The following is a 22,946-nucleotide window of genomic DNA, read 5'->3' as shown; positions in this document are numbered from 1 at the left end:
TTTGAAAAGAAACAGCTGCAGGAATACTGGACCAGCGCCACAGAGAACAGTACTGGAGAGGGCAGTGTACTTTGCCACTGTATGTATAGTGTACTATATAGGAGATAGAATTCTAACAGCTGGATGTGATATTACTACAACCATCACCATCCTGATCTACTTTAAAGGGATTCTGTCACCAGGTTTCACCCCTTTAAGATAAAAATATGCTTATGTTCAGGGTGCCTTCACGATTCCTAATGTGGTCTTAAAATTTTTTATCTGTCGGCTCATTTTGCTAAAAAAAACGCTATTACTAACCTGTCAGTCAAAAAAATAAGGTGCCCAAGGGGATGTAAATGGGTCCAAGCTGCCGGCCGCACCTGCCGCTGTTTGTGCCCAGCGCCGCCTTTCCCGACCTCAGCGCCGCCTCATAATCTTCTGTGACGCCTCCCGCTCTCCCTCCCCCTCCTTCTGCTTTAACATCGCTGTGACGCCTCCCCCCTCCTCCTGCTGTAACATCGCTGTGACGCCTCCCCCCTCCTCCTGCTGTAACATCGCTGTGACGCCTCCCGCTCTCCCTCCCTCCTCCTCCTGCTGTAACATCGCAATGTTACAGCAGGAGGAGGAGGAGGGGGGGAGGGAGGGAGAGCGGGAGGCGTCACAGCGATGTTACAGCAGGAGGAGGGGGAAGGCGTCACAGCGATGTTACAGCAGGAGGAGGGGGGAGGCGTCACAGCGATGTTACAGCAGAAGGAGGGGGAGGGAGAGCGGGAGGCATCACAGAAGATTATGAGGCGGCGCTGAGGTCAGGAAAGGCGGCGCTGGGCATGAACGGCGGCGGGTGCGGCCGGCAGCTTGGATCCATTTACATCCCCTTGGGCACCTTATTTTTTTGACTGACAGGTTAGTAATAGCGTTTTTTTTTTTAGCAAAATGAGCCTACAGATTACATTTATAAGACCACATTAGGAATCGTGAAGGCACCCTGAACATAACCATATTTTTATCTTAAAGGGGTAAAACCTGGTGACAGAATCCCTTTAATGCCACTATCACAAGAGCGTGACCGATTGGCTCAGGATGTGTTCAGTGAAACTCACACCATTTTGCAAGCAAGTTCAGTCACTTTTGTCTGCAATTGAGTTCAGTGTTTCAGTTTTTTTCAGTCAGATGCTATCAGTTTTGATGCGTTTTTCACGCGCGTGAAAAAAAACTGAAGATTTACCACAACATTTCATCCAGATGCAATGCATTCTTCACAGAAGTCCCATACACTGGCTACGTGAAAAACTCTTGTGATTCTCACGCAACACAGGAATGATGCATGAAAAACAATGCTTGTGCACAGACCCATTGAAATCAATGGGTCAGGATTCAGTGCAGGACCTATGTGGTCACTTCACTCATTGCACCCGTGTGGAAACCTCACTTGTATGAAAGGGGCCTTAATGGGAGTACCACCTGTCCAAGGAAGACAAGACTGGGAGTACCAGCCTTCTATGCAGGACAATACACTTGTGTATATAATATATATTGAAAGTGGAATATTTTCAGCAGGATATTACAGGGATATTCATTTCATAAAGTATTTAGCAAAAAATAATTCATTACCATTTATTTTGCGCCATATATATATATATATATATATATATATATATATATATATATATACTTTGTAATTGCAAAAATATATACTTTTGCTTTTATCCTTTAAAAAAAACATACAATGCACTGGCATATAGATGGACAAGACAAAGTAAAAGTTAAATATAGGGGGTAGGGGTATCCCAAAGCACTGTCAGAATGTTGAAGGGTCCTTCCTCCAGGGCTTCCTCCTTGATGGACTCAGATAGGACTAGGACGCTATAGAAAGGAGCATGGACTCCTTACAGCACCAGACTCCATAGAATAGAGCAGGAACTGCTTACATCAAAGCCCTGCTGCAAGGAGCAGCAAGGGACCCTGCTGACTCAGGGGTCCAACACAATGCTGTGATTTGCGTAGTGTCCAAAACCACCACTGCCTTGGAGTAAATACAAACTCTAACGATATATCATAACAATATATCACAGCCTATAAATGAAGACATACAACAGCCTATTGTGATATCCAAATAGGATACTTTTTAAAGAAGACAAATTGCATTGTTATGTCATCACAATAAATATATAAAGTTAATTTGTCACAATGTGACATCATAGCAATAAAATGTCTCCTTGGAAAAAAGAAAACCTTTTTGTGACATCATCACAATATGCAGCAACCTATAAAGACAACCTCTATTGTGACAGCATAATAATAGATCACAGTCTATAAATAAATATTTAATCTGTTGTGATATCCAATTAATAATACACATGTTATAAATGAAATATAGGAATGTGGGAAAACACTAAACTGAATTTCCTTGCGCTTCATGGTAATGAATTGTTTTTTCCTAAAATGATGGCTACACGTGTTGCAAAGTGAAATTAAGAAACCCGGGGACATGAGAGCACCCATAATGCCATGCATAAAGCCAGTCAGTAGCTAGCCAGCCCCTGTGATGTCTCACTCCATGCGGTGTCAACCATTTCACTTTGAGCTGAACATAGAGAGACTTGACAAGTGCTAGGGACATTTTTCAAGAAATCTTTAATTGTGGAATATTGGATAGGGAGACTGCAGGGACAGTGTAGGGAGATCATAGGTAGAGTTGATACCAACTGTAGGGACAGTGCAGGCACTGTAATCGGAAGCTGAAGGGATCTATAGGACACAGCCCACTTTGCATAAATCCCTGTGTAGGGCACAGAGCTTTCTAATACAACAGTGTCCACTTTAAAAGATAAGCAATTCCATTACTCCTTGATTCTCAAATTTAGGATGAATAACCTGTCTAATTCTACTGTTATTGGGGTGCCCATCTAGTTAAATAGATAAGCAATTCTATTATGCCTTGATTCTCAAATTGGGGTGAATAAGCATTTTCATTTAACAATTATTAAGGTGTCCGCCTTGTTAAATAGATAAGTGCCTTGATTCCCAGATTGGGCTGAATTAGCTGTCTAATACTACTGTTATTGGGGTCAATCAGGAGCCAATCTTACTCTCAGATAAGGTATCTTGAAAAGATCTGCACCTGTTCTGTTTTTGACCCGTAACTGACTAAATAAGTGAAGTTTGAATTGAGCCTAAGAGCGATGCCTGTAACACACCGTAACTGTTTCACTACCAGAAAAGACTAGCAAAGCATGTTGCTGCAATGCACACCGAGGTACACTCTCCCTGCATGCCGGGATATAGCTGATTTAACATGCAAAGTGTCTGAATTGAATTTTTGAAAACTTCACTCATCTCACACTTCACTCAATACAAACTTCATAATGGCTCAATCATTGCATGAAGTTATACTGTAGCAAGTGCAGATTGCTCAACATAATGGGCTCCATCTATTTTTTAAAAATAAAACCACATTATTTTATAATTATTATCATTATTATTATTAGAGAGAGCTTACCTCTTTCTGATGATACTTAATTGCCAATTTTAATCGGGCAAGGTCATTACCACTCTGTTCTTCCAGTATTCCACCTTCATCCCTGTAATTGAGGATTAGTTCCAATTCTCTTGAGCTCCTTGTCTGATCCAGCAGGTCCTTAGCAAATTGCTTACATTGCTTGGATAGCTCCTCATACTCAGATTTAAACTCATTTTCTACTTTGCTTAGTTCTTGTAGCTCCCAGCTCAGTTGAAATGCTGTGAGAAAAGGATCTTCACTTGACAGTGATATTAAAGAGGGGCTCGCCAATGCCCTGTAGATGTTAAGTCTTGATCGAGAGTGCCGTAAACTGTCCACATCAGATCCAGAAACACACTCCACACAGTTACAGCGGACCTCGTGTGGCCTGGGGATCGAGACTCCTTTTTGAACAAGAAGCTTTATTATTTCATAATTGTTTGTATGAGCTGCCAAAATGATTGGGGTGATGTCCGGAGTGAACTCAGAGAACTGCTTATCCAAAAGTATGGGGGGAACCTGCAAGAAAACAACATGTTGCATATCTTTAATATATTATTATCTTTTATTTACATTTTATTTCAGAATTTCTCAGAATAATGATATGATTTTTCAAATAATTTTTACCCTAGAAGTGTTTGCTTCTGGTTTGTCCGTAAGTGAAGTAACTCACTGACTGACTTTGCTATGACATTTATAGCACACATTTTGATCAAACAGTATAAACCCACATTGCCACTTTATATTAACATTTTTTAAGTTAACTATTGGCCACAACACAGTACCTGCAGGGTGGGTGACCCAGCAGTCCCTGCTGTTAAGGTAAGCCCTCTTTGATCTGGGCTGAACCAACCCACAGGCACAAAACCATGAGGCACTACACCATGTGAACAAAGCCAGACACTATCCAACAGTATTCTGCATACATTGAATATATGAACTAACTAGTTATTCAATATATGAATGAATAAAATAATTTGTGTCCATGTACCACAGCAAGGTGACCTGTTTTTTAGATGGGACCCTACTCTATAATGGCTCCTCTCCTTGTGCTAACTAGTCTGAAATGAATTCCAGGAGAGCAGGCTCCACAGATATACTTAAAGGGGTTTTGTCACTTCAGCAAGTGGTATTTATCATGTAGAGAAAGTTAATACAAGGCACTTACCGATGTATTGTGATTGTCCATATTGCCTCCTTCCCTGGCTGGACTCATTCATTCCATCACATCATACACTGTTCGTTTCCATGGTTATGACCACCGTGTAATCCAGCAACGATGCCCTACTTGCACACTATAGGAAAAAACGCCGGAATATGTACGCTCCCATGATCCCGGCCACCAGACAGGCAGGTGCTTTTTTTTCCTATAGTGTACAAGCACGGCCACCGGTGCTGGATTGCAGGGTGGTTGAAACCATGAAAACAAGCAGTGTATAATGTGATGGACAAATGTAATATACTGTATATATATGTATACAGTACAGACCAAAAGTTTGGACACACCTTCTCATTCAAAGAGTTTTCTTTTCATGACTATGAAAATTGTAGATTCACACTGAAGGCATCAAAACTATGAATTAACACATGTGGAATTATATACATAACAAAAAAGTGTGAAACAACTGAAAATATGTCATATTCTAGGTTCTTCAAAGTAGCCACCTTTTGCTTTGATTACTCTTGGCTTTCTCTTGTTAAGCTTCAAGAGGTAGTCACCTGAAATGGTTTTCACTTCACAGGTGTGCCCTGTCAGGTTTAATAAGTGGGATTTATTGCCTTATAAATGGGGTTGGGGCCATCAGTTGCGTTGTGGAGAAGTCAAGTGGATACACAGCTGATAGTCCTACTGAATAGACTGTTAGAATTTGTATTATGGCAAGAAAAAAGCAGCTAAGTAAAGAAAACGAGTGGCCATAATTACTTTAAGAAATGAAGGTCAGTCAGTCCGAAAAATTGGGAAAACTTTGAACGTGTCCCCAAGTGCAGTCACAAAAACCATCAAGCGCTACAAAGAAACTGGCTCACATGCGGACCGCCCCAGGAAAGGAAGACCAAGAGTCACCTCTGCTGCGGAGGATAAGTTCATCCGAGTCACCAGCCTCAGAAATCGCAGGTTAACAGCAGCTCAGATTAGAGACCAGGTCAATGCCACACAGAGTTCTAGCAGCAGACACATCTCTAGAACAACTGTTAACTGTTAAGAGGAGACTGTGTGAATCAGGCCTTCATGGTAGAATATCTGCTAGGAAACCACTGCTAAGAACAGGCAACAAGCAGAAGAGACTTGTTTGGGCTAAAGAACACAAGGAATGGACATTAGACCAGTGGAAATCTGTGCTTTGGTCTGATGAGTCCAAATTTGAGATCTTTGATTCCAACCACCGTGTCTTTGTGCAACGCAGAAAAGGTGAACGGATGAACTCTACATGCCTGGTTCCCACCGTGAAGCATGGAGGAGGAGGTGTGATGGTGTGGGGGTGCTTTGCTGGTGACACTGTTGGGGATTTATTCAAAATTGAAGGCATACTGAACCAGCATGGCTACCACAGAATCTTGCAGCGGCATGATATTCCATCCGGTTTGCTTTTAGTTGGACCATCATTTTTTTTTTTCAACAGGACAATGACCCCAAACACACCTCCAGGCTGTGTAAGGGCTATTTGACCATGAAGGAGAGTGATGGGGTGCTGCGCCAGATGACCTGGCCTCCACAGTCACCGGACCTGAACCCAATCGAGATGGTTTGGGGTGAGCTGGACCGCAGAGTGATGGCAAAAGGGCCAACAAGTGCTAAGCATCTCTGGGAACTCCTTCAAGACTGTTGGAAGACCATTTCAGGTGACTACCTCTTGAAGCTCATCAAGAGAATGCTAAGAGTGTGCAAATCAGTAATCAAAGCAAAAGGTGGATACTTTGAAGAACCTAGAATATTACATATTTTCAGTTGTTTCACACTTTTTTGTTATGTATATAATTCCACATGTGTTAATTGATAGTTTTGATGCCTTCAGTGTGAATTTACAATTTTCATAGTCATGAAAATAAAGAAAACTCTTTGAATGAGAAGGTGTGTCCAAACTTTTGGTCTGTACTGTACATATATATATCACTTAGCAAATATATTTAAATTTTATTTTGTGTCCATTCATCAAAAAAAGGTGACCTCTTTAAGATGAGACCCTACTCTATGATAGCTTCTCTGCTTGTGCCAACTGGCCTTATATGATTTTACGTAGAGAAGGCTCCAGCTATATACTGCACTTATTTAAAACAGCCTGTGGAAAAGATGCATTTGTTACGAAAGTAAGACCAAAATTGGGGCAGCCACACCTCCAAATGCATACCTGCAAATAACAAAACATAAAGTTAGTCCTGTAAAATAAAATTAGTGAACAGATGGGCACAAATGATTTTGATCTTAATATATTTGCTAAATGCCTCATATTAATTTATGTAGTGAGTATAGCATTAGGTCTGCCAAAACGAGGGTTGGGTTGATGCCATTCCAGAGGAGACAAATTATGGGTAATTGATTCTTGTACTGCATATATTTACTTATTGCCATTTATTGCACATGCACTTTATCTGGATTTCTTCTCTCTGGACGAATATTAACTGTTTCTATTGTGTTCTCCTCTGGTTGATGTCACCTTTTCCCTGCACTTGTTTTAAAATAATGAATTTATTTATCAATAAAATTAACATTGATTCTAAGTGGCCTGGCAGTTTTTGTATATTTTTGAGTATGGCATTAGTTCATATATAGAGTTGAGCGGACACCTGGATGTTCGGGTTCGACGGGTTCGGCCGAACTTCGGAAAAAAGTTTGAGTTCGTTACCAGAACTTGAACCAAACTTGACCCAAAACCCGAACCCCATTGAAGTCAATGGGGACCCAAACTTTTGAGCACTAAATTGGCTGTAAAAATGTCATGGAAAAGGGCTAAAGGGCTGCAAATGGCGTCAAAATGTGGTTAAGAGCATGGCAAGTGCTCTGAAAACAAATGTGGATAGGGAAATGACTTAAAATAACATAAAATACGTAAAAATAAAAAAATAATAATCTTAATCTAGGAGGACCAGGTCCATATGGAGAAGGAGGTTGAGGAGGCGGTGGATGTGGCGGTGTAGGTGGAAGTGGAGGTGGAGGAGGTAGCCTACACTGCTTTTTGGTTTTAAATTTATTTTTTATTTTTTTAAATTAGGGTACACCCCAAAACATTGAGAATTATAACCCTCCAGTTGTGCTAAACACACGTTCAGACAATACACCAGCTGCAGGGCAGGCCAGCACCTCCAAGGTGTAAAGGGCAAGCTCAGGCCATGTGCCTAGCTTGGAGACCCAGAAGTTGCAGGAGCTGACCCCTGTCAGTTAGTTCGTGTAGGCGTGTGCATACTTACTGCCCTACCCACCATGTCGCACGTCCCCGTGATGTTCACGATTTAATTTGATATCTGTTTTATCAACTTTCGATGTTCTTTTATGCGCCTACCATGGTGATTATGGGTGGCGGGGAATCAGAGTTCCAGGCCGGAGAGGGAGCGTGAGAAAAAGAGACCAAATTTAAGGGAGATAAATTTATTTAAAAAATTTGGGATCAAGAAGAAATGTTGGAAAAGTTATTGAGGTGCAAATGTGGGACAAATTACAGAAGCCCAAATGTGGCCAAAAGAGTCAAGCGGAATTGTGGGAAAAGCTATTGAGGCGCAAAAGTTGGCCAAAAGAGTATAGCGGAAATGTGGGACAAAGTATTGAAGCTTAAATGTGGTACAACTTGCTTACGTTTAAGCATTGAATCAAAGGAGGTGGCGCGCATCAATTAAAGAAGCATTTCAGAAAATGTATTCCTTGTCACCTATGCAGAGCAGGGGTTTATTCACGTCTAAAATTGTATAATGTCAACCCAAGAATGTAACAGAAAAATTACAGAAATTAATTAACCTGTCTACTTGGTAAAGCAGGGGTCTATGACAGAAAATAATTGTTTATTGTCACCCGAAAATGTAAAATAAAAATTACTGAAATTTATTAAGCCGTCAACTAGGTAGAGGAGGGGTATATTAAACCCCAAAATTTTATGAATTTCACTATAAATTATTTTTTTTTTTACCGGTCTACTAGGTATTAAACTCTCCCAGGATTGTACCGCACTTTAAATTATTGATTTGTTTGTCATCTCTCATTGTATGTTTTAATCATGTATTTCAATAAACAATATTTTTATAGCTTATCTATTCTCAGTATTCGTTTATACGTTTTTCTAGTTATCCCTGAGTTAGCTTTTTGGGCTGAGGGGCTTTTTTCCACGCTATTGCTTGACGCATTCTTTTATGTAACCTATTTTGTATTTAATTAGGTATAGTAGTGGTACTTCAAACCCAAAAATTGCTGAATTTTACCAGAAAATGTAACTGACAATAGTTTTTTTTGTTAACTGGCCTACTAGGTATAGCAGTGGTACATCACACCCAAAAATTTGTGAATTTCACCATAAAATGTAAGAGAATTTTATTTTATTTGTTTAACCCATCTACTAGGTATAGGAGTGGCACTTCACACCCAAAAATTGGTGAATTTCACCAGAAAAAGTTAATGACAATTTTATTTTTTTAACCGTCATACTAGGTATAGCAGTGGCACTATATACCCAAAAAATGGTGAATTTCACCTGAAATTGTTAATGATAACCTACTAGGTAGAGCAGTGCTACATCACACCCAAAAATTAGAGAATTTCACCATAAAATGTAAGAGACAATTTTTTTTTATTGTTTAACCTGTCTACCAGGTTTAGCAGTGGTACTTCACACCCAAAAATTGTTGACTTTCAATTGCAAATGTAACTGACAAATATATTTTTTTGTTAACCGACCTAGTAGGTATAGCAGTGGTATATTGGTGAAAATGTTAATGAAGATTTTTTTTTTTTTTTTTTAACTGGCCTACTAGGTAAAGCATTGGTACTATACACCCAAAAATTGGTAAATTCCACCAGAAAATGTAAATGACAAAGTAGTGAAATGATATAAAATAAAACACGTACAAAAAAATAAAAAAGGATTTATGAGGTGGAGTTCCATATGGAGTAGGAGTTTGAGGAGGCGGTGGACGTAGCAGAGTAGGTCGAAGCGGCAGTGGAGGAGGACGAGGTAGCCAACACAGGTTTTTGGTTTTAATTTAATTTTGTAAAATTAAGGTACACTCCAAAAGAGTGTGAAATATCCAAAATACAAACATGAGCAATTGCGCTGCAGTATAACAATGGCTGCTTAGTGCCGGTATACATGTCTATTCTGCACAAGTTACGGACAAGTCCTGAGGGATCCATGCCTGGTTCATTTTAATGAACGTGAGCTTGTCCACATTGGCTGTGGACAGGCGGCTGCGCTTGTCTGTGATAACGCCCCCTGCCACGCTAAACACACGTTCAGATAATACACTGGCTGCAGGGCAGGCCAGCACCTCCTAGGCGTAAAGGGCAAGCTCAGGCCATGTGCCCAATTTGGAGACCCAGAATTTGAAGGGGGCAGACCCGTCATTCAGTACGTGTAGGCGTGTGCACACATACTGCTCCACCATGTTGGTGAAATGCTGCCTCATGCTAAGACGCTCCATATCAGCTGGTGGTGCTGGTTGTTGTGGCGTGCTGACAAAGCTTTTCCACATGTCGGCCATGCTAACCCTGCCTTCTGAGGTGCTGGCGGTGCCCCAGCTGTGTTGGCGACCTCTTCCTCGTCCTCTGCCTTCGCCTTGTCTTACACTGTGCCCCGCTGTCAGGTGAGAATGCCACCAGCAGCGCGTCTACCAGCGTGCGCTTATACTCGCACATCTTACGATCACGCTCCAGTGAGGGAATTAAGGATGGTACGTTGTCCTTGTAACGGGAATCCAGCAGCGTGGCCACCCAGTAAACAGCACAAGTTAGAATGTGGGCAACTCAGTGGTCGTTGCGGAGACACTGCTGCATGTAATCGCTCATGTGTGCCAGGTTGCCCAGAGGCAACGAAAAGCTGTCCTCTGTGGGAGGTGTATCGTCTGTATCCTCTGTATCCTCTTTATCCCCCCATTCATGCACCAGTGATGGCCATGAGCTTGTCTAGGTGCCAGTCTGCTGTGAACATGGTTCCCCCATCTCCTCCTCCTCATCCTCCACCTCCTCATCCTCCAGAACTGTGCCCTGGCTGGACAATTGTGTAACTTGGGTTTGTGGGTGCAGGAACCCACCCTCGGAGCCACTTGTGAATGACTGGCCGGAAACCCTACAAAATGATCCCTCTTCCTCCTCCTGTGCCACATCCTCTTCCATCATCGCCAGGAGCGTTGCCAGGAGGCATAGAAGTGGGATAGTAACGCTGAGAACATTAGCCATGTTGGTGGAGTACTCGAAACAGCGCAACAAGGAACTGCGTAACTTCGACCTTCCAGCTCACCTCCTCATATGCGACGTGCATATGAACCCCTGCACCACTTCTTCCCAGGCAGGTTTTCTCCTGCGAAGCGGGTGGTTTACCCTGGCAAGTTTGGCTGTCTACCTTTCACTGCTGCAACCCTGGTGATTCCCGACCACACTATCAACTGCCTCACACGCAAGCTGCCATCCTTTTATCCCGATGATGATGAAGTCCCTTCGTTGCCTGGCTCCCAATTGCGATCGGCTACATCATCGAGTACTGTCTGTCCATTACTGATGTCCTCCTCAATGGTCTCTGAGCCAGGAGCCTGACCGCTCGCAACACCAGCTCCCACGTCACTCCCCTTATCACTACTTGCCCGCCTACCGGAGGAAGCAGCGGATGTCTCCTCCAGATCTTGGCTGGGCAGTAGCTGCTGACTCTCCTCTAGTAGCTCGTCCTCGCTGTATAGTGGAGCTGAGCACACAGCATATAATACTTCTCTGGCTGAAGGAACAGAAAAGGACAGAGGCAAGTTGAGGACAGATGAGGGCACAGGGCCCGCTCCCGGGTCATGCCAACTAAAGGTTGCGTCTGACAAACCCGCCGACTCTTGGCTGGGGGTGTCTGATGTCACTTGGGACGAAGTGGATGACCGAGTCAACCATTCAAGAACAGCTGAGATACTGGTCAAGAAACAACGCTACGTAACACTGGGAGCTCAGGCCTCTGGCAATGACCACTGCTGCTATGCCCCCTTACTCTACTGCGACCTGTGCCTGCGCCAGAAACATTTAGGCCTCTGCCCCTCCCCTGTGCATGGCCTGTCACTTCTCTGTCTCACATACTGTTAGATCAAATAAGTAAATAAAAAGGAAATTATTACACCCCCAAAAAAAGCCTGTAATTTTGTCACTTCACCACATAACGGCAAATAATACTTTTTTTTGCCACTAATACACGCCAAAAAAACTTTAGAACATATAACTGCATCGCTAAATGGCCAAAAAACTTTAGAACATATAACTGAACCACTGAACAGCAAAAAATCCTTTTTTTTGCCACTAATACAAGACAAAAATGGCTGTAATTTTCTCACTTTACCACACAACGGCTTATAAGCTCTTGTTTTCCCTACTAATACACCCCAAAAAAGCTTTAGAACATATAACTGCACCACTGAACGGCAATTACTCCTTTTTTTTTTGCCACTAAGGCTACTTTCACACTAGCGTTTTGGCTTTCCGTTTGTGAGATCCGTTCAGGGCTCTCAAAAGTGGTCCAAAATGGATCAGTTTTGTCCTAATGCATTCTGAATGGAAAAGGATCCACTCAGAATACATAGTAACATAGTACATAAGGCCGAAAAAAGACATTTGTCCATCCAGTTCGGCCTGTAAACCTGCAAGTTGATCCAGAGGAAGACAAAAAAAGAAAAAAAATGTGAGCCAATTTTCCCCACTTTAGGGGAATAAAAAATTCCTTCCTGACTCCAATCAGGCAATCAGAATAACTCCCTGGATCAATGACCCCTCTCTAGTAGCTATAGCCTGTAATATTATTATGCTCCAGAAATACATCCAGGCCCCTCTTGAATTCCTTTATTGTACTCACCATCACCACCTCCTCAGGCAGAGCGTTCCATAGTCTCACTGCTCTTACCGTAAAGAATCCTTTTCTATGTTTGTGTACAAACCTTCTTTCCTCTAGACGCAGAGGATGTCTCCTCGTCATAGTCATAGTACTGGGGATAAATAGATAATGGGATAGATCTCTGTACTGACCCCTGATATATTTATACATATTAATTAGATCTCCCCTCAGTCGTCTTTTTTCTAAAGTGAATAACCCTAATTTTGATAATCTTTCAGGGTACTGTAGTTGCCCCATTCTAGTTATTACTTTAGTTGCCCTCCTCTGGACCTTCTCCAGCTCTGCTATGTCTGCCATGTTTATAGGAGCCCAGAACTGTACACAGTACTCCATGTGTGGTCTGACTAGCGATTTGTAAAGTGGTAGGACTATGTTCTTATCACGGGAATCTATGCCCTTTCTGATGCAACCCATTATCTTATTGGCCTTGGCAGCAGCTGCCTGACGCATGTTTTTTGCAGCTTAGTTTGCTGTTTATTAAAATTCCTAGATCCTTTTCCATGTCAGTGTTACCGAGTGTTTTATCATTTAGTATGTACGGGTGACTTGCATTATTCCTTCCCATGTGGATAACCTTACATTTGTCAGTGTTAAACCTTATCTGCCACTTATCTTCCCAAGACTCAAATCTATCCAGATCCCTCTGTAGTAGTATACTGTCTTCTTCAGTGCAAAAATTGCTACTTTACTATGCAAGGCTTCTACAAGATCATTAATAAATATATTGAAGAGAATAGGGCCCAATACTGACCCCTGAGGTACCCCACTAGTGACAGTGACCCAATCTGAGGGTGTACCGTTAATAATCACCCTCTGTCTATCATTGAGCCAGTTACTTACCCACATCCGTTTGCCTCCGTTTAGTCACCATTCCGCTCTGTAGGCGGACACCAAAACGCTGCCTTCAGTGTTTTGCTGTCCGCCTGACAAAGCAAAGCCAAATGGATCTGTCCTGGCACACAATGTAAGTCAATGGGGATGGATGCGTTTTCTCTGACACAATCTGGCACAATAGAAAACGCATCCGTCCCCAATTGACTTTCAATGGTGTTCAAGACGGATCCGTCATGGCTATAGAAGACATAATACAACTGGATCCGTTCATGTTGTATTATTGTAATGGAAGTGTTTTTGCAGATCCATGACGGATCCGCAAAAAACGCTAGTGTGAAAGTAGCCTAATACATGCCAAAATATGCAGTCATTTTCTCACTTCACCACACAATGGCTAATAAGCACTTTTTTGCCACTAATACACCCCAAAAAAGGCTTTAGAACATATAACTGCACCGCTGAACAGCAAATAATACTTTTTGGGCCGCTAATACATGCCAAAAAGGGCTGTAATTTTCTCACTTCACCACACAATGGCTAATAAGCCCTTTTTTCCCACTTATGCACTGCCAAAAAAGGCTTTAAAACATATAATTGCACAGCTGAACGGCAAATAATACTTTTTTGCCACCAATACACAACAAAAAAGGCTTTAGAATATATAACTGCACAGCTGAACGGCAAATAATCCTTTTTTTGCCACCAATACACAACAAAAAAGGCTTTAGAATATATAACTGCACAGCTGAACGGCAAATAATACTTTTTTTTTGCCACTAATACATGCCATAAAGGGCTTTAGAACATATCACTGCACCACTGAACAGCAAATAAGCCCTTTTTTCCCACTAATACACACCAAAAAAGGCTTTAGAACATATAACTGCACCGCATAAGGGCTAATAAGACATATAAATATTTCCTAGTAATACACCCGGTTAATGGCTGTATCACACAGCACTTGGACCCCAATAAATAGAACGGTTTCTGGAATTACAGAGGTATTATCTATTGCAAGCCTGAAAGCAGCAGTATAATAGCAATTTGGATCCCCAGTCAGTGCAGCAAGGTGTAATAGGATTGTTCCTATTACCCAGGATGTACACTAGCCTATTGAACCCTGTTCTGCTTCAATGCTGTGTAATAATTCCTACCTGTCCTTTCCCTACACTTCTAATGCTCTTTCCCTGAACTTCTATTCAGCAAAATAAAGGTTTTCAAGTCTTTCCTCGCACTTTCCCTAGCACCTGCTGACGTCTCTCCCTGCACTAAGTACACTGGAAAATGGCTGAATCCAAGATGGCGGAGGCATTTTATAGGGCTGTCACATCACAGGGGCTGGCTAGCTGCTGATTGGCTGCATAGCAATGTTGGTGATTCCTTGTTCCCAGAGTTCTTTGCTTCATGTCCTAACATGTGCAGCAGCCATTTTAGGAAAAAATACAATTCATTACCATGAAGCGTGAGGAAATTCGGATTCAGTGCAAATCAAATTTTTCCTGAAATTCTGATCGAATTCCACTTCGTCAGCTTCGATTCGCTCATCTCTAGTAAGGATAGACAAATGTTCTGAACTTTCAACAAAATCCATGTATTTTGTATGCCTGGTGGACATACAGTATTGTAAATGTACCATTGTAAAAACAGAAACATTTTGTCCCCCTTTTTTTTCTATAGAGCCTCCATTATTTTATCCAACTCCTGCATGTAAAAAAATGTCTAAATCTTTATGAAACCTCTTTATATGGGAGGTCTAACTAGTACCCTGAATTTGTACTTCAAATCCAATTCTATAGCCGAAGAATACATGTAATTCCTATGATGTCCAGCATGAATATTGACTGTATGAATCTGTAATGCTAATATTTTTGCCACTTTGGCCAATTTAGTTGAATATTTTGATCTAAATGTGGAAAAGAAGTCAGCAGAGAGTTTAAAATCCAAGCAATGTAAGATTACATGGTCAGTAACACCAGAAATGACTGGAGCAGAAGCCGTTTATCTGCTATTTTTATCAGAACTTTGACAAGCTTGAAAAGCAAATGCCAGGTTTCCAACAGAAATATAAATGGAAGCTAAGCTGTTATCAGCAGCCTAATTACCAGACTTCGCTGGCCCTTCTGCAAAATATGAAATGCCAACTAGAATAGTAGCCTTTAGCATTTCACAGAGCAAAACCTAACAGAATAGGACAACATCGTCTAATTACTCATTAATGGCCCTACTGGAAAAATTACCCAAAGTGAATGCTTCACAATATGTTTGTGTAGCTTCTGCTTTAGGCATAAATAACTAAAGCAATTCATTTATTTTGTAGAATTTAGTGCTAATGTAGTCAGCACAGTGTTGTACACCAAATCAGTACACATGCATCGGTACTCAGGTTGATTCTTAAAATATATCTTCTATATTTTAAAAGGAATTGTCCACATTTGTGAACCCCCACTTGTGTAGCCAGATTGGAGCAGGAGGACCTTGTTTTTTGTGTTTCCCATGTATAGTCCATTGATTCCCTTGCCCACCATATTGATTTATTTGTATTTTAGTTAGCTACTCCTCCCCTGTCTTCTCCAGATTGTGTAAGTCCCTTTACATTCTCATGATCCTTGTGCTTCCTACTGGGGATGACAAGAGGAAAGGGTCCTGGCAGGGCACTACCTAGAGCAGGGGTGCAAAACCTGCAGCCCGCGGGCAGCATGCGGCCCCCAGAGCCATGGTTTGCGGCCCCCGTCCTGCTGGACAGAAGCATAGCTGATTGTGTGATCAGCTGTGTTTCTTCCTGGAGTGCCCCACAGCGAAGGATAACAGCTCCTGCACTGTAGCAGGAGTCTGGAGCAGGACTTGTCCCCTGCTATTAGTGAGTGTGGGGGAGCGGAGGAGAAGGCAGGCACAGTTTATCAGCGCGTCTGCCTTCTCCTCAAGGAGGACTCTGCAGTTTAAACCCAGCGATGACGTGGTCGACGGGTGTCTTGGGGCAGAGGAGCGCAGACTGTGAGGTGAATAAGCTGTGAACAGGTCTGTGTGTGTGTATATATATATATATATATATATATATAAATATATATATACAGTCAGGTCCATAAATATTGGAATATTGACACAATTCTATCATTTTTGCCTCTATACACCACCACAATGGATTGAAATAAAACAAACAAGATGTGCTTTAACTGCAGACTGTCAGCTTTAATTTGAGGGTATTTACATCCAAATCAGGTGAACGGTGCAGGAATTACAACAGTTTGTATATGTGCCTCCCACTTGTTAAGGGACCAAAAGTAATGGGACAGAATAATAATCATAAATCAAACTTTCACTTTTTAATACTTGGTTGCAAATCCTTTGCAGTCAATTACAGCCTGAAGTCTGGAACGCATAGACATCACCAGACGCTGGGTTTCATCCATGGTGATGCTCTGCCAGGCCTCTACTGCAACTGTCTTCAGTTCCTGCTTGTTCTTGGGGCATTTTGGCTTCATTTTTGTCTTCAGCAAGTGAAATGCATGCTCAATCGGATTCAAGGTCAGGTGATTGACTTGGCCATTGCATAACATTCCACTTAAAAAACTCTTTGGTTGCTTTTACAGTATGCTTTGGGTCATTGTCCATTTGCACTGTGAAGCGCACAGTGCAGATGGACAATGACTATTGGCTGAATATGAGCAGATAATATTGTCCGAAATACTTCAGAATTCATCCTGCTGCTTCGGTCAGCAGTCACATCATCAATAAATACAAGAGACCCAGTTCCATTGGCAGCCATACATGCCCATGCCATGACACTACCACCACCATGCTTCACTGATGAGGTGGTATGCTTAGGATCATGAGCAGTTCCTTTCCTTCTCCATACTCTTCTCTTCCCATCACTCTGGTACAAGTTGATATTGGTCTCATCTGTCCATAGGATGTTGTTTAGATGTCGTTTGGCAAACTCTAATCTGGCCTTCCTGTTTTTGAGGCTCACCAATGGTTTACATCTTGTAGTGAAACCTCTGTATTCACTCTGGTGAAGTATTCTCTTGATTTTTTACTATCTCCTGGAGAGTGTTCTTGATCTGGCCAACTGTTGTGAAGGGTGTTTTCTTCACCAGGGAAAGAATTCTTCGGTCATCCACCATCCGTGGTCTTCCGGGTCTTTTGGTGTTGCTAAGCTCACCAGTGCGTTCCTTCTTTTTAAGAATGTTCCAAACAGTTGTTTTGGCCACGCCTAATGTTTTTGCTATCTCTCTGATGGGTTTGTTGTGTTTTTTTCAGCCTAATGATGGCTTGCTTCACTGATAGTGACAGCTCATTGGATCTTATCTTGAGAGTTGACAGCAACTGATTCCAAATGCAAATAGCACACATGAAATGAACTCTGGACTTTTTATATGCTTATTGTAATTGGGATAATGAGGGAATAACACACACCTGGCCATGGAACAGCTGAGAAGCCAATTGTCCCATTACTTTTGGTACCTTAACAAGTGGGAGGCACATATGCAAACTGTTGTAATTCCTACACTGTTCACCTGATTTGGATGTAAATACCCTAAAATTAAAGCTGACAGTCTGCAGTTAAAGCACATCTTGTTTGTTTCATTTCAAATCCCTCGTGGTGATGTATAGAGCCCAAAATGTTGTGTTCATGTACCAATTTTTATCGACCTGACTGTATATATATCTATATATATGGAAAATGGAATATATATATATATATTCATACACACACCAGCACAACTACTAACTCCCTGCTACACCTACATAACACACATAGCCTTAATCAGCCGTCAGCACCCTAGTGTGACCCCCTCCCCCTCTGCAGCTCAGCATGTGAGTGATTAGAAAATGGTCATGTAGAGTGTGCAGTCTGCTGCTTGTGTTGATGTGGGAATCCCAACAGCTCATGGAATTTCACACTACCTTGCAGGCCAGGGCTCTCCAGGTCAGAGGTCAGGTGAAGCGCCGCTAACCTTGTCAGGCCCTCTCTCTCACACATAGTGCTTTGCTGTTGTAGCGATACTAGGAAGGGGAAGCAGTAGAGGACAGCACATGAAAGGATTTTGTGGGTGGATGCAGGACCAAGGAGGAAGGGAGACATACTTCAATTGGAAAGGGGGTGGGGCCAATCAGTATGCCCGGGCCCCATAGCAACTGCGTGGTCTGCTGCTACGAGCGGTACGCCCTTGGTCAGTACCCTAATTGGCTCTGCCCTGTACATAGCCCTCCTACCCCACCCAGCAGCCAGGTTTCCCCTGTAACTGGGGCTCCTTGGGATGCTCCAGTTTCAGTGGAAATAGTAAAAAAAAAGTCTGTCTCCCCCAAGGTCTTTCAAGGACCTTTTTGGGAGAAATTATGTGGAATATATATATATGAAAATACAGAACAAATTGTGGGGTGCATTTCTCCTGTTATGCTAAAGCAACATTTTAATGGAAATAAAATGCAATTTTTCATTTTCACAGCCAAGTGTTTCTAAATTCTATGAAACACTTGTTGGGTCAAAACATTTACTTCACCACTTGCTCAATTCCTTCAGGGGTGTGGTTTCCAAAATGGTCTCACTTTTTGGGGTTTCCTTTATCAGGGTACCTTAGGGTCTCTTCAAATGTGACATGGCATCAGAAAACCATTTCTATCAAAATCTGGCTGTGTACCCATGAAGAGATTTACGTATGAACACATATGGGGTGTTTCTGTAAACTGCAAAATCAGGGTAATATATTTTGAGATTTGTTTTGCTGTTAGACCTTGCTGTGTTACATGGAAAATGGATCCAAATAAAAAATCTATACATACAAAAAAAAAGAGATTTTAAAATGTTCCTTTAATTCATGTGGACCACCTAACGGGTTAACAAAGTTTGTAAAATCAGTTTTGAATAAATTGAGGGGTTTAGTTTCACAAATGTGGTCATTTTTAGATGGTTCCTATTACGTAAGTCTCCTAAAGTCAGAACTGAACTGTTCCTTAAAGGGACACTGACAGGCCCAATAACCATAATTAGCTGTACATATCCATGCACAGGTCTTCTAATGTGCATTTAAAACATATAAGTATCCCCCCGTCCACATTATGAATACTGCAAACTCGTGTTTTATAACCTGAACTAATCCATGTTCTTTCTGCCCAAGGGGCGGGGTTTCAGCTTCTCTTGTGCCCAGAGAAGCTGAAACCCCGCCCCTTGGGCAGAAAGAACAGGGATTAGTTCAGGTTATAAAACACGAGTTTGCAGTATTCATAATGTGGACGGGGGGATACTTATATGTTTTAAATGCACATTAGAAGACCCGTGCATGGATATGTACAGCTAATTATGGTTATTGGGCCTGTCAGTGTCCCTTTAAAATCACGGTTTTGAAAAGTTTTCTTGAAAATTTCAAAAATTGCTTCTGATATTCTAAGCCTTCTAACATCCTAAACAAGAAATTACTAAATGATGCCAACATACAGTAGACATATGAGGAATGTTAATTACTAACTATTTTTACAAGAAATCACTATTTATTGTCTAAAAATCAGAGCGATGCAAATTTTAAACATTGCACATTTTTCCAATTATTTTAAATTTTTTTGACCACTTACATAAAGTATGATGTGTCACCAGAAAACACTCTTAGAATCGCTTGGATCACTAAAAGCATTCCAGAGTTATTACTAGGGATGAGCGAACTCGAACTGTATAGTTCGGGTTCGTACCGAATTTTGGGGTGTCCGTGACACGGACCCGAACCCGGACATTTTCGTAAAAGTCCGGGTTCGGTGTTCGTCGCTTTCTTGGCGCTTTCGTGACGCTTTCTTGGCGCTTTTTGAAAGGCTGCAAAGCAGCCAATCAACAAGCGTCATACTACTTGCCCCAAGAGGCCGTCACAGCCATGCCTACTATTGGCATGGCTGTGATTGGCCAGAGCACCATGTGACCCAGCCTCTATTTAAGCTGGAGTCACATAGCGCCGCCCGTCACTCTGCTCTGATTAGCGTAGGGAGAGGTTGCGGCTGCGACAGTAGGGCGAGATTAGGCAGATTAACTCCTCCAAAGGACTTGATTAATCGATCGATCTGCAGCTGTGGGTCATTGAGCTGCTGAAATTCAATTGCTCACTGTTTTTAGGCTGCCCAGACCGTTTGTCAGTCACTTTTTTCTGGGGTGATCGGCGGCCATTTTGTGTCTTGTGGTGCGCCAGCACAAGCTGCGACCAAGTGCATTTAACCCTCAATGGTGTGGTTGTTTTTTGGCTAAAGCCTACATCAGGGTGAAGCTGTCACACCAAGTGCATTTAACCAGCAATAGTCTGTTTATTTTTTGGCCATATACTACATCAGGGGCAAGCTGCGCCCGTCACCAAGTGCATTTAACCCTCAGTAGTGTGGTTGGTCAAGCTGTCACACCAAGTGCATTTAACCAGCAATAGTCTGTTTATTTTTTGGCCATATACTACATCAGGGGCAAGCTGCGCCCGTCACCAAGTGCATTTAACCCTCAGTAGTGTGGTTGGTCAAGCTGTCACACCAAGTGCATTTAACCAGCAATAGTGTGGTTATTTTTTGGCCATATCCCAGTCTAATTCTGTCAGTAAATCCATACCGGTCACCCAGCGCCTAAATACTAGGCCTCAAATTTATATCCCGCTAAATCTGTCGTTACCGCTGTACTGTTGTGGCTGGGCAAGTTATTTAGTGTCCGTCAAAGCACATTTTTTGTTCTGGGTTGAAATACAATTCCCAATTTAGCAATTTCATAATTTAGTGGTTTCTGCTATATCAGAGCTATTTGAAATCTATCCCTAAAAGGGTATATAATATTCAAGGTGCACATAGGGTCATTCAGAATAACTTCACACACACGCTACTGTGCATTTCCAAGTTTAATTCTGTCAGTAAATCCATACCGGTCACCCAGCGCCTAAATACTAGGCCTCAAATTTATATCCCGCTAAATCTGTCGTTACCGCTGTACTGTTCTGGCTGGGCAAGTTATTTAGTGTCCGTCAAAGCACATTTTTTGTTCTGGGTTGAAATACAATTCCCAATTTAGCAATTTCATAATTTAGTGGTTTCTGCTATATCAGAGCTATTTGAAATCTATCCCTAAAAGGGTATATAATATTCAAGGTGCACATAGGGTCATTCAGAATAACTTCACACACACGCTACTGTGCATTTCCAAGTTTAATTCTGTCAGTAAATCCATACCGGTCACCCAGCGCCTAAATACTAGGCCTCAAATTTATATCCCGCTAAATCTGTCGTTACCGCTGTACTGTTCTGGCTGGGCAAGTTATTTAGTGTCCGTCAAAGCACATTTTTTGTTCTGGGTTGAAATACAATTCCCAATTTAGCAATTTCATAATTTAGTGGTTTCTGCTGTATCAGAGCTATTTGAAATCTATCCCTAAAAGGGTATATAATATTCAAGGTGCACATAGGGTCATTCAGAATAACTTCACACACACGCTACTGTGCATTTCAAAGTCTAATTCTGTCAGTAAATCTATACCGGTCACCCAGCGCCTAAATACTAGGCCTCAAATTTATATTCAGCTGAATTTGAATACAATACATTGGGCCAAATAATATTTTTGTTGTTGTGGTGAACGATAACAATGAGGAAAACATCTATTAAGGGACGCGGACGTGGACATGGTCGTGGTGGTGTTAGTGGACCCTCTGGTGCTGGGAGAGGACGTGGCCGTTCTGCCACATCCACACGTCCTAGTGTACCAACTACCTCAGGTCCCAGTAGCCGCCAGAATTTACAGCGATATATGGTGGGGCCCAATGCCGTTCTAAGGATGGTAAGGCCTGAGCAGGTACAGGCATTAGTCAATTGGGTGGCCGACAGTGGATCCAGCACGTTCACATTATCTCCCACCCAGTCTTCTGCAGAAAGCGCACAGATGGCGCCTGAAAACCAACCCCATCAGTCTGTCACATCACCCCCATGCATATCAGGGAAACTGTCTGAGCCTCAAGTTATGCAGCAGTCTCTTATGCTGTTTGAAGACTCTGCTGGCAGGGTTTCCCAAGGGCATCCACCTAGCCCTTCCCCAGCGGTGGAAGACATAGACTGCACTGACGCACAACCACTTATGTTTCCTGATGATGAGGACATGGGAATACCACCTCAGCATGTCTCTGATGATGACGAAACACAGGTGCCAACTGCTGCGTCTTTCTGCAGTGTGCAGACTGAACAGGAGGTCAGGGATCAAGACTGGGTGGAAGACGATGCAGGGGACGATGAGGTCCTAGACCCCACATGGAATGAAGGTCGTGCCACTGACTTTCACAGTTCGGAGGAAGAGGCAGTGGTGAGACCGAGCCAACAGCGTAGCAAAAGAGGGAGCAGTGGGCAAAAGCAGAACACCCGCCGCCAAGAGACTCCGCCTGCTACTGACCGCCGCCATCTGGGACCGAGCACCCCAAGGCAGCTTCAAGGAGTTCCCTGGCATGGCACTTCTTCAAACAATGTGCTGACGACAAGACCCGAGTGGTTTGCACGCTGTGCCATCAGAGCCTGAAGCGAGGCATTAACGTTCTGAACCTTAGCACAACCTGCATGACCAGGCACCTGCATGCAAAGCATGAACTGCAGTGGAGTA

General features: G+C 42.4%; 1 protein-coding gene across 1 annotated transcript in view; it reads right to left on the bottom strand.

Annotated features, from left to right (window-relative positions):
• Positions 1-22,946, bottom strand: part of TRPC4 (transient receptor potential cation channel subfamily C member 4) — a 368,249-nt gene that overhangs the window by 144,061 nt on the left and 201,242 nt on the right. Inside the window, exon 3 of the mRNA XM_044285283.1 lies at positions 3,482-4,000. Within this exon, the coding sequence (XP_044141218.1) occupies positions 3,482-4,000 (519 nt within the window). The remainder of the gene's footprint in view (positions 1-3,481; positions 4,001-22,946) is intronic.

This window comes from Bufo gargarizans, chromosome 3 (assembly GCF_014858855.1).
Source record: "Bufo gargarizans isolate SCDJY-AF-19 chromosome 3, ASM1485885v1, whole genome shotgun sequence".
Classification (NCBI taxonomy): domain Eukaryota; kingdom Metazoa; phylum Chordata; class Amphibia; order Anura; family Bufonidae; genus Bufo; species Bufo gargarizans.
The sequence above is the reverse complement of the archived record's forward strand: the minus strand, read 5'-3'. Positions and strand labels throughout refer to the sequence as shown.